Here is a 13,284-nt window from a genome sequence, read left to right as displayed (position 1 = left end):
AATGTTTAAAAACCTTGTTTCCTATTCAAGTTGGAGGTTGACTTCATTACGTTTGCCAGGAAAATAGACTGCTGACAAGTGAAATAACTACCTTCAGAGGTCAGTTCAACTTGGGGTAGCTCCACAAGGGCAGCGGGGCTGTGAGAAGCTTCACTTCTCACCTGTCGCCCAGAGGAGTACTTCCGGGGATCCTCAGAGCGGCGTTGAGTGGAGCGTCTGCCCCTTCAAGTGTTCTTATTTTTCAGGTCGAAAGATGTCTCCTGCAGGTCACAGATGAAACAGTTGGGGGTCAAGAGGGGATTTAGACCTACTTAGAGCACAGTGGTCCCCATTTAATTATAGAGTCCCCTTCATTCTTAACTAACCTGGCAGCTCCTTTATCAGTATGTGCAGGAAGCTCATGCCTTAAGTGTCCATTTAAACCCTTGGGCCTCTAACAGCTAAGGCTTTCTTTCCCACTTGGAAAATATGAGCGTTTAGGTTGTATTCAGCAGAGGCTCAGGCTAGCAGCCTGGAATATGCCCGAGTTCTAGGGAGGTGCAGCTCAAGTCTTGGTTCCACTGCAGGTCTTAGTCCCTGTGCCTGTTGCCTTATCTGATAAATGGAAATTAATAATATCCCTCAGGGTCATTGGAAGAAGTATTTGCTAGCGCTTTTCAAATTCTGAAGACTATTGAACTCTCTCCAGTGCACTCCGCACATTACCTTCTGGATGCCCAGAGCTCCTTCCAAAGTGACTCAGCATCGGGAGCCTGGGAGAGGGTGTGTCTGAGGCTGTTTCCAAGCTGATCAGCTCCTCTCCCTCACTTATTTCTTGGGCTTTTTACTTTCTTATTGTTCCTGGCCTAGAAGAAAATCATATATTTATCTTCCAAGTCAGCTATGACTTAAAAAGCAATTCTTAAAAACTCTTTATATATTATGTGCACACTGTACCAGAAAGATTTCTCTGACTATCTAGATTGTATGTTGTCCTCCATTGTTCTTTAGTGGAAGCAAATATAAACTTTAAAGAATCCTTAAATAAAGCAATTTGCTGCCAAAGCTGACTGCTTCCTTGCCACAGATTTTAAAAGCCTGATTGAGGGTGTCAGACCTGGTTTCAAATTCCAGCTTTCCCACTCAAAAGCTATGTGACCTTGAGGAGTTTCTTGTTCCTTACCTGTAGAATGGAGGGATGATGATGATGATGATAACGATAATAATAATAATATACACCTTGCAGGATTTCTGTGAAACTAACAGAGGTCAGGTATTTGTGAGCAGCAAGCAGTGTGCAGAGTGCCTGGCCCATTGTAGCTTGTTTAGTTAATGACATTTCCCTTCGTGGCTTGAGATACTGGCATCCTGTAATTCTTCCTGCTTTGTCTCCTGCCCCTGCCCCCATCACACTCACCTCCTACAATGTGACACCCACTCAGCAATGGCCTGTAGCAGGAAGAGACTCACCACCTGCTGCCTTGGAGAACTGGCTTTCCCTGGTCAAGGCTTCCTGTGCAGCAAGTGTGTCGGAATCAGCCTGTTCCTGGTGGCTTCCACCCTCTGTCATCATCCCTTACTGCTTTCTGGGCAGCAGCATCAAATTGTGTGGTGTTATGGTGTCACCAAAGTGTGGTGTCAGCAAACCCAGAGCTTTCTGAGTCCTACTCATGATGAGCCTGGCACCTAGCATTCCCCCTGACACTGTTCCCTCTCTCTGGAACTGCATTGGCCAAAATGGAAACAGGGGAGGCAGTAAGGTTTATCAGTATTTCACTTGCATAGCCTCAGTCTTGTTATTGAAATGGCAAGTTGGTTCAGTGAGGAAAGTAAAACAAGTCAGTGAAAAATCTAGTCATCATTGTAGACCATGGCAGAAGACCCTGAGTAAGAAGGAAAAAGATGCCTGACATCAAGGAACATGAAAGTAAAAAGCACTGAATTTGGTAAAAGTGAAATAATTACTATAAATGAGTCACATGAAATGTAGGAAATTTGGGAAAATTCAGAAAAATCTTTTTCAAAAAATTTAAATTAGAGGCCAGCCTGGTGGCACAGTGGTTAAGTTCGCACGTTCCACTTCGGCAGCCTGGGGTTCACCAGTTCAGATCCCGGGTGCAGACCTACACACCGCTTGTCAAGCCATGCTGTGGCAGGCATCCCACATATAAAGTAGAGGAAGATGGGCACAGATGTTAGCTCAGGGCCAGTCTTCCTCAGCAAAAAGAGGAGGATTGGCACTAGTTAGCTCAGGGCTAATCTTCCTCGAAATAAATAAATTAATTAAATATATTTAAAAAATTTTATGTACAGTTTTATTCCATTTTTCACTTATGAGCACTTTCCCATGACAATATATATTCTCCAGAAACACTGTATTTAATACTCATATAATGCCTTATTATTTGCATATTTCATGATGCATATTATATCTACTCCATCTTGGTTATTTCCGTTGTCTTGCTGTTTTAATTAGTTCTGTGAGGTCAATCCTTGTTCATGAAGGAACATCTGATTGTTTCCTTTGGAAGAAATTCCAAGGATTGGTATTACTGAGTCAAAGAGTATTAACAAGTGTTTGTTCTATTCTTTGTTTTGCAAGTGAAATATAAAGAAATCCCTTTTAAAAAGCTGCTGCTTTCGTTCATTTTTATTCTACAGAGTCTTTATTTACCTCCTCCTTTGTGCCAAGAACCATATTAGGCTGTGCGAATTTCTTACCCTATTGTATCTTCAAGAGAGTTGCGGTCTCACTTCCTCCCAGTGGTCCTCCCCACCACCCACCATCTCCCTCTCCCTAGACTGAGCCCAGCCCCCTCTCTGCCATCATCCCCATCCGCACACCCAGGCTCTCAGCGCTGTCATAGCTTTTACCACGCTGGACTCGTAAGTGTCTGGTTCCATCTCGCCATTAGGCAGTAAGCACCTTGGGGCTGAGGACTCTATCTTCTTCATCTTTATTGTCCCAGCACCAAGCCTAGTAATTTGCACACAGTAGGCACTAAGTGAGGGAATGAAAAACATAAGACTGTTTAGTCAGCCTGCACGCGCACATGCGCACACACACACCACCCCTAATCTTACATTATTATTAAGTACAGGAGATAGAGGTATGAGATGGAGAGAGGAGAAAATGTTATTCATTTTCATGAAGTAACATGGTTGTATTTTCTCAGCTGTAGATGTATAGATAGGATATCACTTTTCGGTATGTTTCCAGATGGGCCAGATGGAATTAAAGTCAGAATTTTATCAGATCCTTGGGGCAGCAGTCTTCCTGAAGACATAGCTTTAGAGTGAGTTTTGTAGTCCACTGAGCCCAAATCAAGCTGAAGAGTTAATGATTATTGGATCAAATGGCCCCAAAATCAGATTTGGTTTTATTTATTTATCCCAAATGAATGTAATTGTACAACCTTTATTTTGTTCCTTTAAATGAGGATATAAATGACTGTGTTCTGTTTGGATGGAGAAGATCATCTGGAAATAATTTGTGTGTAACTGTAGAACCTGCCAGTGGCATGCTTCGCAAGGGCAAATTTGGCTTTGGAAATTATTTCTCCTTCCAGCTGGAATTCTTCAGTAATATGGATGTGCTAACTAACTCAGTGGCCAGGGAAGTCACGTTTAGTTATCAAACAGTATTGGTACTGGCTATAGCATTTTTAAAATTAAATTTCATAGTTTCTAGGCCAGGGTAAAATTTAAAATGTGCAACATGCAATAGATAGATGGATAGATAGACAGACAGACAGACACACACACACATTTCATAGCTACAAAATGAACACATGTAGAAATGTAACTTAATTTATTTCTCTAGAACTGAATGTAACTTAGATTTTGAGTTCATATTGGACCTGATACTAAAATCTTGCTGTATTCTCTTCCAAGTATATTCCATAATTTTCTGATTTTTCTCAGATTTTTATGTGTAAATACCAAGTTGAGTTTATGTTTTCATCTCCCTTTTCTCCAGGGTGAGTGTTACTGTCCTGGCATCTGCTGGCATGACGCAAGGTCTCCAGGACCTGAGGTTGGAAGGCTCGCAAGCCCCTGAGTTGCCATTCTTCTCTCAGGGAAGCCCAGCAGTTGTCTGCTGTTCTCTTTGCTTCACAGTAGGCTGTCCGAGTGAGCTTCTCTTTCATCCATGGCTTCTCCAGACTGGGGCAAAGGTTTATGGTCTTTTGGGCTGTGCCCTGGAAAGCGAGGTCTGGGTCTTCTATGCTTTGAGCTCCATATAATTCTTGGAGATCCACACATCAAAGACTCCCTCTTGTTTTCCTGTTTGTCTTCCCTCCATCTCGCCCACCCCACAACACGGCCCTCTGCCTGGCCAGCCTCACTTGTCAGGGGGAGCAGGAAGAGAAGACTCATGGGCAGGAAAACTCGCTGCTCCATCTTCATGTGCCTGTGGTTCAGTGCAGAACTGGGCTGATGAATGCTCAAAAAGACTTTTCTCTTGAGAACATTGTTTTTGTGAGTTTCCACAGTCTCCTTGCATCTCAAAAGGTAAACATGACTACTTCTTTCTCTTTGCTCTTCAGCCAGAGCAATCCTAGTCTTCCCTGGGACAGCGAGGGCCTCAGACTGAGTGACGGAGAGTTATGTACACTCGAGGGGCAGGAACTTCAATTAATATCTCCACAGGTCGTCCTTCCAACACGTGCATATGTAAATAGGTTTATAGCTGTATGGTAATTTAAATAAAGATAACTTAATAACCTCAGAGACTAGGTTTGTTTTTAATTGAAACAATAGGGAAGAGGGTTGATTCTACCCTGAGAAAAAAGGTCGAAGAAAGTGTAATTCTTTGTTAAGCACCGAATGCATCAGGCTGCGCCTCTTGTTTCCAGCCTTCTTCCCTTTTCTCTCTCTTTCTTTCTCCTCTGAGCCTTTTATTAAAAAGCAAATGCCCCTTTTAATAGAGCTCAATTTTAGAAGTTCCTATTATACCCCACTCCCATAGCATTCATAAAGAAGCAGAGACTGTACTTGTAATTTGCTGGGAACCCTAAAGAGAAGTAAAATATCTCACTGAAGATTCTCGAATAGTATGAAGACATGAAAAATTATACCCAGTGCATCCCTGGTTTATGTAGAAAGAATCAAAGAACCATGAAATTAATTTTATTTACCACTAAAAGATACTGGCCTTAGAATCCAGGTTGTAATTATGTAATTATAAATTAATTTCAGTAGCATGCTACCATCTGAACTAAATGTCAGCAATAGTTATAAGTCTGTTAATGAGCATCACAAAAGCTTGTCTGCTTCCTTGTACCTCAAAGTTGTCATGCCCCGAGTACAGATGGCGGCTCCTGCACCAAGGACCTGCTGTGGTTTTCTGAGACTCCCCAGTGCGTGTGACCAGTTCAGTAGGAGGTGACTCTCTTTAACGTGTTCATTCTTAACTGAAAAAAGATTAGAAGGGTGTCCACAGGCCACAATCAAGTGTGAAATAAATGTTGTTATTATAGCAGTTGAAATGTGAAGTTGAAGAACATTTCAATTTCAAAATGGTGTTCAATAGCATTAGAGGACACATCTTAACTCTGGTGAAGTGGGAAAATTAAATGAATACTTCATCACATTCTAAAAGCCTGAATTATGACCTCACCACCCACCCCCCATTAATTGATTGTTTTTCTTATTTAGGGTGGCACACTTCGTTTGTGGAGAAGACCTTTCTGGCACTCATGCACTGTTTGTGATTTCTTCTAGTCATTTTATTAATTTCTATATGTGTGCCGAGGAAGAGCCCAAGGATACCTAAATCTAGAATTAAACTACATAGCATCAGGGTTTAAGATAATAGAATTTGTCATCAAGTTTGACTACCTTACGTTCAGCCAATGTCAAACTCAGTGGCTGATATTTTTGCTTATGCAAATATCTGAGAGAGGAAAAGAAAATTATAATTTTTAAAGACCTTCTTCTCACAAAATGTTTTTCCTCCCACTCTGCCCTCCAGCATGTGGTAAGGGGAAATTGAGGCAGCTTCGGTTGCGAAGGAAGACCGAAAGAGGTGCCATTTGTGGGGGGCCGTCTGTCCGTGCCCAGTCTGGGGAACTCACATAAGCCTGCCTGTGTCCATGGGAGTGCCCCACCCTGCTCCTCTGTCAGGAAGCCCACAAAGAGAGGCCGTCCCAGGCCTTCAGGTCTTGATGGAAGAAGGCTCTGATGTGTTATCGGTCACACTCACATGGGGCCTCTGGTGTGTTGCTGTCGCTATCTCACTCTTCCAGCAAGGGCTTGAGAGCTGCCACCAGTCTCTGTGTGCAGTAGAAACCCTCCAGTGTGCTGTTGGGCTGAAGTTCCTCATTGAGTGACCCTCTCTGTGGCATCTTTCTTCCTGGGGCGGGTGGGGGCAGGGTAGGGCCTTTAAGCAGGGTTGCCGGTATCGTGCACGTTTGATCGCACAGCTCTAGGAGGCACCATTCACACTGCGGTCACTGCCAATTTGAGTACGTATCGTGGCCACTTTGTGGAGGTGGTAGTGAAGTATCCTAAGGAAGAGATACCTTTCTCTGATTTGCACAAAAACATTAAATACAGGCCAGTGACAACCTGCTGCAAGGTTGAAAGCCACGCTCTGGCAACCCACTGGGTGGGTCTGCCCTCACTAGCTGCGAGACCTTGGGCTAATCCCTTAATCTCAGTTTTATCATCTGTAAAATGGGGATAATAGTACCTCAGAGGCTGTCAGGATTAAAGAAAGTACATATGCCAAGGACTGAGCATAGTGCCTGACACATAGTGAATGGTCAGCATATCGTAGCTCCCCTAATTTGGCCCGTGCTTATCTCTGTGCACACATAGATCTCTTTCCAGTCACTTTCCATTCAAGGCGCTCATAGCATAAAATAACTTTGAAACTCTTACTACAAGACTCGTTACTGTGGAGCTGTTGATTCATGGTAGGAATGGTTCATTAGTATTAATTCACTAGCTTGCACACAGTTAGACTAGTGTGTCAGGTAACTCTCCTTTCTCCCAGCCCAGCCACGCTCGCTGACATAACTCTGAGGAGGGCCTGCCTCCAGGAAAATGTACAGCAGGAGGTGCACGGACTCGGGCAATAGATGAGTGAAAAGGAATAAAGAAGGAAAGCTCACTCTAGTTTTCCAGACAACGGATCGTCCCTGACAGGGCTGCCCCACAGTGGCATTACCTATTACAAGACTGGTGAACAAGCTCTAAGGAGGTCAGACTTGGGCGAACTTAGAGATTGTGCCGACAGGGGATGGGGGCTGGGGAGCCTTATCTGCCGGCTGCCTGGCTCTTTGGCTGTGTTTCAGGCTCCTCACAGCGCTGGGGCTGGGGGTGGGCTGGCAGCCCTGCTGACAGGGATCCTATCATCCCCGTGATCCTTGCCTTAATGACTGGCTGTGCCTGCTCTTTTTCCAATATGTTGCACACCAATATAATTTCTGTCAGTTACCAGGCCCTGATGTCATCTAGGCCCTGAAATTGTGTTATTGAACTAACATTCATTGTCAAACCTTTACAAGATAAACCTGTTTCTCCTCATCCTATAAATGTGTTGAGTCTCCTATGCTGTGTATAAGGAATGGCCTTTAGGCTGTTGTAACACCTTCACTGAAATCCTGTCTCTCTGTCTCTCTTTGTCTGTGTGTGTGCTTTTCCCCCATGTCCCTCTTCCCTTCCTTATCCTTTGTCACCCCTTCTCTCCCCACCCCCAATTTCTTTCTCTCTTTCCTAAAGAAAAAAAACCGGCACCTTCCCTTACTCTCTCTTTTTATTTTTTCCTTCTTCTTCTTCCCAAAGCCCCCCAGTACATAGTTGTATATTCTAGTTGTAGGCCTTCTATTTGTGGCATGTGGGACGCCGCCTCAACATGGCCTGACGAGCGGCGCCATGTCCGCGCCCAGGATCTGAACCAGCGAACCCCTGGGCCACCGCAGCAGAGCGCCCGAGCTTAACCACTCGGCCACGGGGCCGGCACCTCCCTTACTCTCTTACAAAAGACTGTATGTCACAGAGGGAGTCACTGTTAGCACGAGAAGTGTGACACGGATGGGAGGGTGTCCACGTGCGGTATGAAGCAAGGCACCTCAGATGTTCATTCCACCCAGCTCTCTCCACTCTGCCCAGCTTGCCACCTCCACCCCAAGAAAACAGGGAGCTGCAGGGTCACTTATAAGAAAATGCTGCAGTAGGGTGAACTCTCATACAATAAGGATTCTCGTGACTCCCGCTTTTAAATCATGGCTGTGTGCCTGCAGAAAGAGGGGGCAGTGGGTGTGAGGGTGCAGGGTGTGTTTTGATGGCTCCCAGGGCAGGGTGTTCTGCTGCGAGTAGGCATTGTGGATGGTCCTGCTCAGGGATGAGGTGAGGCTGTGCAGCGTGAGCCTAAAGGCAGCTGAAGCTCACTTGTCTGTCACCGAGTCACTGATGGGTAAATGGTCGCTGATGGTCGAGTCTGAATCTTCCACTGTGGACAGTGCTGCTGTGATCATTGTCACTGCTGTTCCTCTGGGCCTTTTTTCTACCTGTGCCGTCCTACTACTACGATTGTCGATTCTGTTTTTCTGTTTTATATCTTGCATACTTTGCTTCATGCAGTAGATGTGCTCCAGAAATGTTGTGAATAAATTGTGGTTTTAAATAACATGTTAAATTCATCTTAATACTGAAAAGCATAAAGAAGAAAATAAAGTGGTCTAAAATCCCATCACCTAGATAACCCTGTTAATATTTTTTTAAAAAATAAGTGTCTCTTTACTTACACGGTTAGAGTATATATATTTGCACAGTACAAAGGTGTGACTTGTCCAGATACTACAATTAGTACAAGTTGTAAATTGAAAAGCACCCCCACTTTTCTCACCGCCACCCCAATCCTTACCCCTCCCCAGCATAAGGAGTCTGTGCCGTGTGCAAAGCACTATTATAAGAATATAGCAATGAGTATTAATAAGAAGTACTTTGTTTTAAAGGACTTTCTAATAAAAACAAAAAACAGCAATGAGTAAGGCATCACCCTGGCCCTAAAAGAAGCTATTAGTCTAATGGGTCAAAGATTATTTAACCTACAGTAGGTTCGTGTGCTCCGCTTCGGTGGCCCAGGTTCACAGTTCCGGATCCTGGGTGTGGGCCTACTCCACTCGTCAGCCGTGTGCAGCATCCCACATATAAAGTAGAGGAAGACTGGCACAGATGTTAGCTCAGGGCTAACCTTCCTCAAGCAAAAAAAACTTACATGCAGTTCAATACTGCTAACCATGCATGTAGAGGTGCCATGGCTGAAATGGGAGTAGGGCAGGGGCCTATAGCTCAGCCAGGTAGATCCCTCCACTTCCCTCACATGGGACCCCAAAGCCTTTCCCTGGATCCCATGCAGTACAGGCAAATGGAAACACCTACTAGACAGCAATATGGACCTCAGGCGTGCCAGTCAGCTAGTGGCGTAGACTTAGAGGGTGGTGGGAGCCAAGGTCAGGAACGTGTTCTGGCAGAGTGTGCAGAGTGAGAGGGAAGAGGGCCCCACAGAGAGACAGCTCCAAGAGTTATCTAGAGATACGCCCCTGTTTCACCTTTCATTCACACTCTAAGAATGTGCCTTGTAGGAGAAGTTGTGCTCTGTGTTAGCCGAGTTCACCCAATCAGATGCTTGAGGACACAGTGAGGTGGTTGAAGATCAAAATGCAACTAATACCGAGAACAGAATAATTTCTAATCATATGAATGTTCTTGTATTAACATTGTCATTCTTACAGATTTTTTTTAGGTAAAAGATCTGTGATTTGCTTTGGTAATCTCTAAGATGTCTTTTTCTTTTTCTTTCACAAGACTTTACGTATCAGAAATCTTAAGTTAACCAACATTTCATGTGTTTCCATTTCTGATCAAGGCAATTTTGAGTTAAGCAGGTTTAAGTTTTTGTCTTAATTTCAAACAAAATTACAAGAACTGAGGGCTGGCCTGGTGGTGCAGCAGTTACGTTCACACACTCTACTTCAGCAGTCCGGGGTTCCCCAGTTCAGATCCTGGGTGCAGACCTACGCACTGCTCATCAAGCCATGCTGTGGCAGATGTCCCACATATAAAGTAGAGGAAGCTGGGCATGGATAGTAACTCAGGACCAATCTTCCTCAGCAAAAAAAATGAGGAGAATTGGTGGCAGATGTTAAGGTCAGGGCTAATCTTCCTCAAAGAAGAAAAACTATAATAACTGAGTATGCTAATTATTCTCCTTGCTCATGATATTGACCTGTATTTATTCTTTGTGTCTGTTTAAGAATTCAGTCTTTTTTGTTTTCTGTGAAGATTAAAGAGCTGTTTAGGTGCAGTTTACATTCTGTTACGGAACATGACCTTCTTAATGAGGAGGGAAATATTAAAGAAGACTAACTGATAAATAGTTTTAGCAAGTAAAAGTGTTGTCAGTTTGAAGCAGGAGTGTAAGGTGCATTTCAGCGGGTATTTGTGTACTCAGTGGCTCTGTTGGGGTGGGGATGGCGGGACACGGTGGACAGAGGGCACGAGGCGGGTCCTGAGGGCAGTCTCCACATAGAGCGGCCGGCCCACTCTGCGTGCTTGTGTGCACTCTCACTCCAGGGAGGGTTTGAGGAGCGCGTGTCCTTTTGGGTCTCGTGTAGGTTCCAGGCAAGCAGGTCTTCGTCTTGCTCCCCTCCTGACTCTGACCTCCCAGCCCCACCTCCTGTCTACCTAGGCCTCATTTCTGTCTTCCAGGTAGGTTTCTCTGCTTCTATGTTTGTAGTCCCCCCCTGCCACCCTGGAGCTGAGCTGGTTGTGACCAGTCTTTGCTGTCAGACGTTACGTAGGCAAGTTTGTATAACAGCCCCTTCACGGCTCCCAGTGGCTCCATAGGGTCTGGCTGTTGGCATCTGTCATTTACTGGCTCTTCCAGGCTCTCCAGCTGAGGTGCCCACCCAACTCCCATCCTTCCCACTTTCACCTTCGACTTCCCAGAAACTCAGCACCGACGAGAAGCAGAAAATATGTATCAGTTGTCTGAAGCTTCAAACTGATTTTGATTCTCTCCTAATCCTTTTAAATGTGGTATGTGTTTAAATTAAGAGCAGCAGAGACAAAATGATTTGGGAAATGATGGTGTTATCCTAGCCTATTTCAGTGACACTGTAACATGGTTAAGAAAATTGTCTGTCGGATTCGATCAGTGTCGTTGAAGTGAACAGCCGTCATTCCCGGGGCGGCTGCAGTCAGATTCTCACCCAGCAGGAGTGGTTTTAATGACTGAAGAAACCAGTAACCACAGACGCAGCCTAACCTCAAAGCATTGCTGACCTCCCACATTGCCTCTTTCTTCGATTTTTCAGGTACAACATGTTTGATTGCCCTCCTATCAGATAAAGACCTCACCGTGGCCAACGTGGGTGACTCGAGAGGGGTCCTGTGTGACAAGGACGGGAATGCCATTCCTTTGTCTCATGATCACAAGCCTTACCAACTGAAGGAAAGAAAGAGGATCAAGAGAGCTGGTGAGCTTGTGAAGGCCTCTGAGGATGGGCTGCCGTCCTGTTCCGTGCCAGGCTGCTCGTCTGGATGACCCTAGGGGGCAGAGGGCAGGGGGTGCAGTTACCCAGTGATTAGCAGATGCATCACTGGGTGCTGCTGAGGGGGCTGAGACCGCGCTTCGTAACATCTCCTGTCAAATCAGGGGCCACTGAATTTGCCCTTCTTCCTAGCCAAAGATTCCAGAAGGGCTAAAAATAGCCCTTTATTAGTTTGAAGGCTAATGAGACCTTTGGGCCCCTGCCTTCTGCCTCATTCCTGCCTCTTGCCATACTCTGCTTCCCTCAAGCCACACCACACTGCTAACCAGTCCCCAGAAAGACCCATGTCTCTGATACTGGTGTGCCTTTGCAAGTGCATCCCCACTGTCTAGTGGCTAACAATTACTTGGTCTTTAAGACTCAGTTTAAGGGAGTCCTTTTTTGGAAGGCTTTCCTGTCACCCTGTGCAAAGGCTCCCCCAGTCTGGGTTAGGTACCCCTTTAGTCTTTCCCTAGCATCCTAGTGGACCTCTTGAGTCCTCTTTCACAACATATGGACATACCTGGCTCTCTCATCTGCCTTGCCTTCCCGACTGTGAGCTCTTTGAGGGCAGGCACTTGGTCTGTTCATATCTCTACTCGCAGCACCTGACTCAGAGCCTGGCATAAATTAATATTCCAGAGGGTAGAGGGTGCCTTTTTCATTCGTTTTTTCAACATCCAGGGGCTTGGGGATACAAAGTTACATTCTGGAATTGGGATGGGGGTGGGGAATGGAGTAGACAGACATTAACAATAAAATAAATAAGTGAATTATCCAGTATATTCCGAGGTGGTAACTGCTGTGGAGCTACGTAAAGCAGGTAAAGGAACCGGGAGTGTCGGGTGCCATTATAATTAGGGTGGTGAGTGCGGGCCTCATTAAGGCGCATTGGGAGAGGACTTGAAGGAAGGTTAACAGTTGATGATTACATTTGCACGATCCTCTGGGGGGGTCGTTTCTAGGACCCTCCTGCCCCTCCCCAGACTGAAGGCTGCAGCCTGGAGGCTCCGCACACCCACCACGCACCAGGCCCAGCTGCCAGGGGAGCTCGTGCCCCTGGGGCTCTGACCAGGCTGGGTCCCTGCCACCTGTTGACTCAGTCTCTATGGTCAGCTTCCGTCCTAATCAACATTGCCTTTTCGCAATAGAAAGCTGGACTTTTGAGTCAAAAAGTGTTGAATTTTATTATAACCTCCTGCTTCAGTGACTGCTTGAGACGCAGAATAATTTTTGGTGAAAGCTTTGGTCAGGTTTTTGGTTGATGGGATGAGACAAATGATGTTTTAGGAACATCCGTCAAGCTTTGATGGGCAGCAAGCAGGATGAGCAAAATACCCTGGCTGCTTCTGTGCGAAGTCACCGTGTCCCCGTGAGTCAGCTGTGGGCCTGGACTTCAGATACAGTTAGCCTGCTCTGTGTGAGCGTAGGCAGGGATGAGTCTGTGATACACCTGCAAGTGTCGTCTGAGCATCCAGCACTCTCTTCTGGAATGTCACTCCCATCTCAGCCTCCCTTCTCTTCCCTGCCACACCCTGCCCTGCAGTCATTCTTTGCAGAAGCAAATTTGAACTCCCTCTCCGAGGAGGTCAACCTAACCTGCTGTGTCAAGGCTGTATTTTATAGCAAAGCTTAAGGGACAAAGATTGATTTTATTTTTTATGTGTATTTTCTCTGACCTCAGCCTTCCTTTCAGGATTTCTGTCCCCTTCCTACTCAGCATGACAATACACTGCAACCAGTCTGGGCCACATACACATTG

General features: G+C 45.5%; 1 protein-coding gene across 8 annotated transcripts in view; it reads left to right on the top strand.

Annotated features, from left to right (window-relative positions):
- The window catches only part of PPM1L (protein phosphatase, Mg2+/Mn2+ dependent 1L), a 256,846-nt gene that overhangs the window by 236,719 nt on the left and 6,843 nt on the right, over positions 1 to 13,284 (top strand). For all 8 annotated transcript variants that reach the window (XM_070509586.1, XM_070509589.1, XM_070509587.1 and 5 more), the window contains exon 3: positions 11,307 to 11,468. In XM_070509586.1, coding sequence (XP_070365687.1) covers positions 11,307 to 11,468 — 162 coding nt within the window. The remainder of the gene's footprint in view (positions 1 to 11,306; positions 11,469 to 13,284) is intronic.

This window comes from Equus asinus, chromosome 5 (assembly GCF_041296235.1).
Source record: "Equus asinus isolate D_3611 breed Donkey chromosome 5, EquAss-T2T_v2, whole genome shotgun sequence".
Lineage (NCBI taxonomy): Eukaryota > Metazoa > Chordata > Mammalia > Perissodactyla > Equidae > Equus > Equus asinus.
This window is presented reverse-complemented; position numbering and strand designations above follow the sequence as displayed.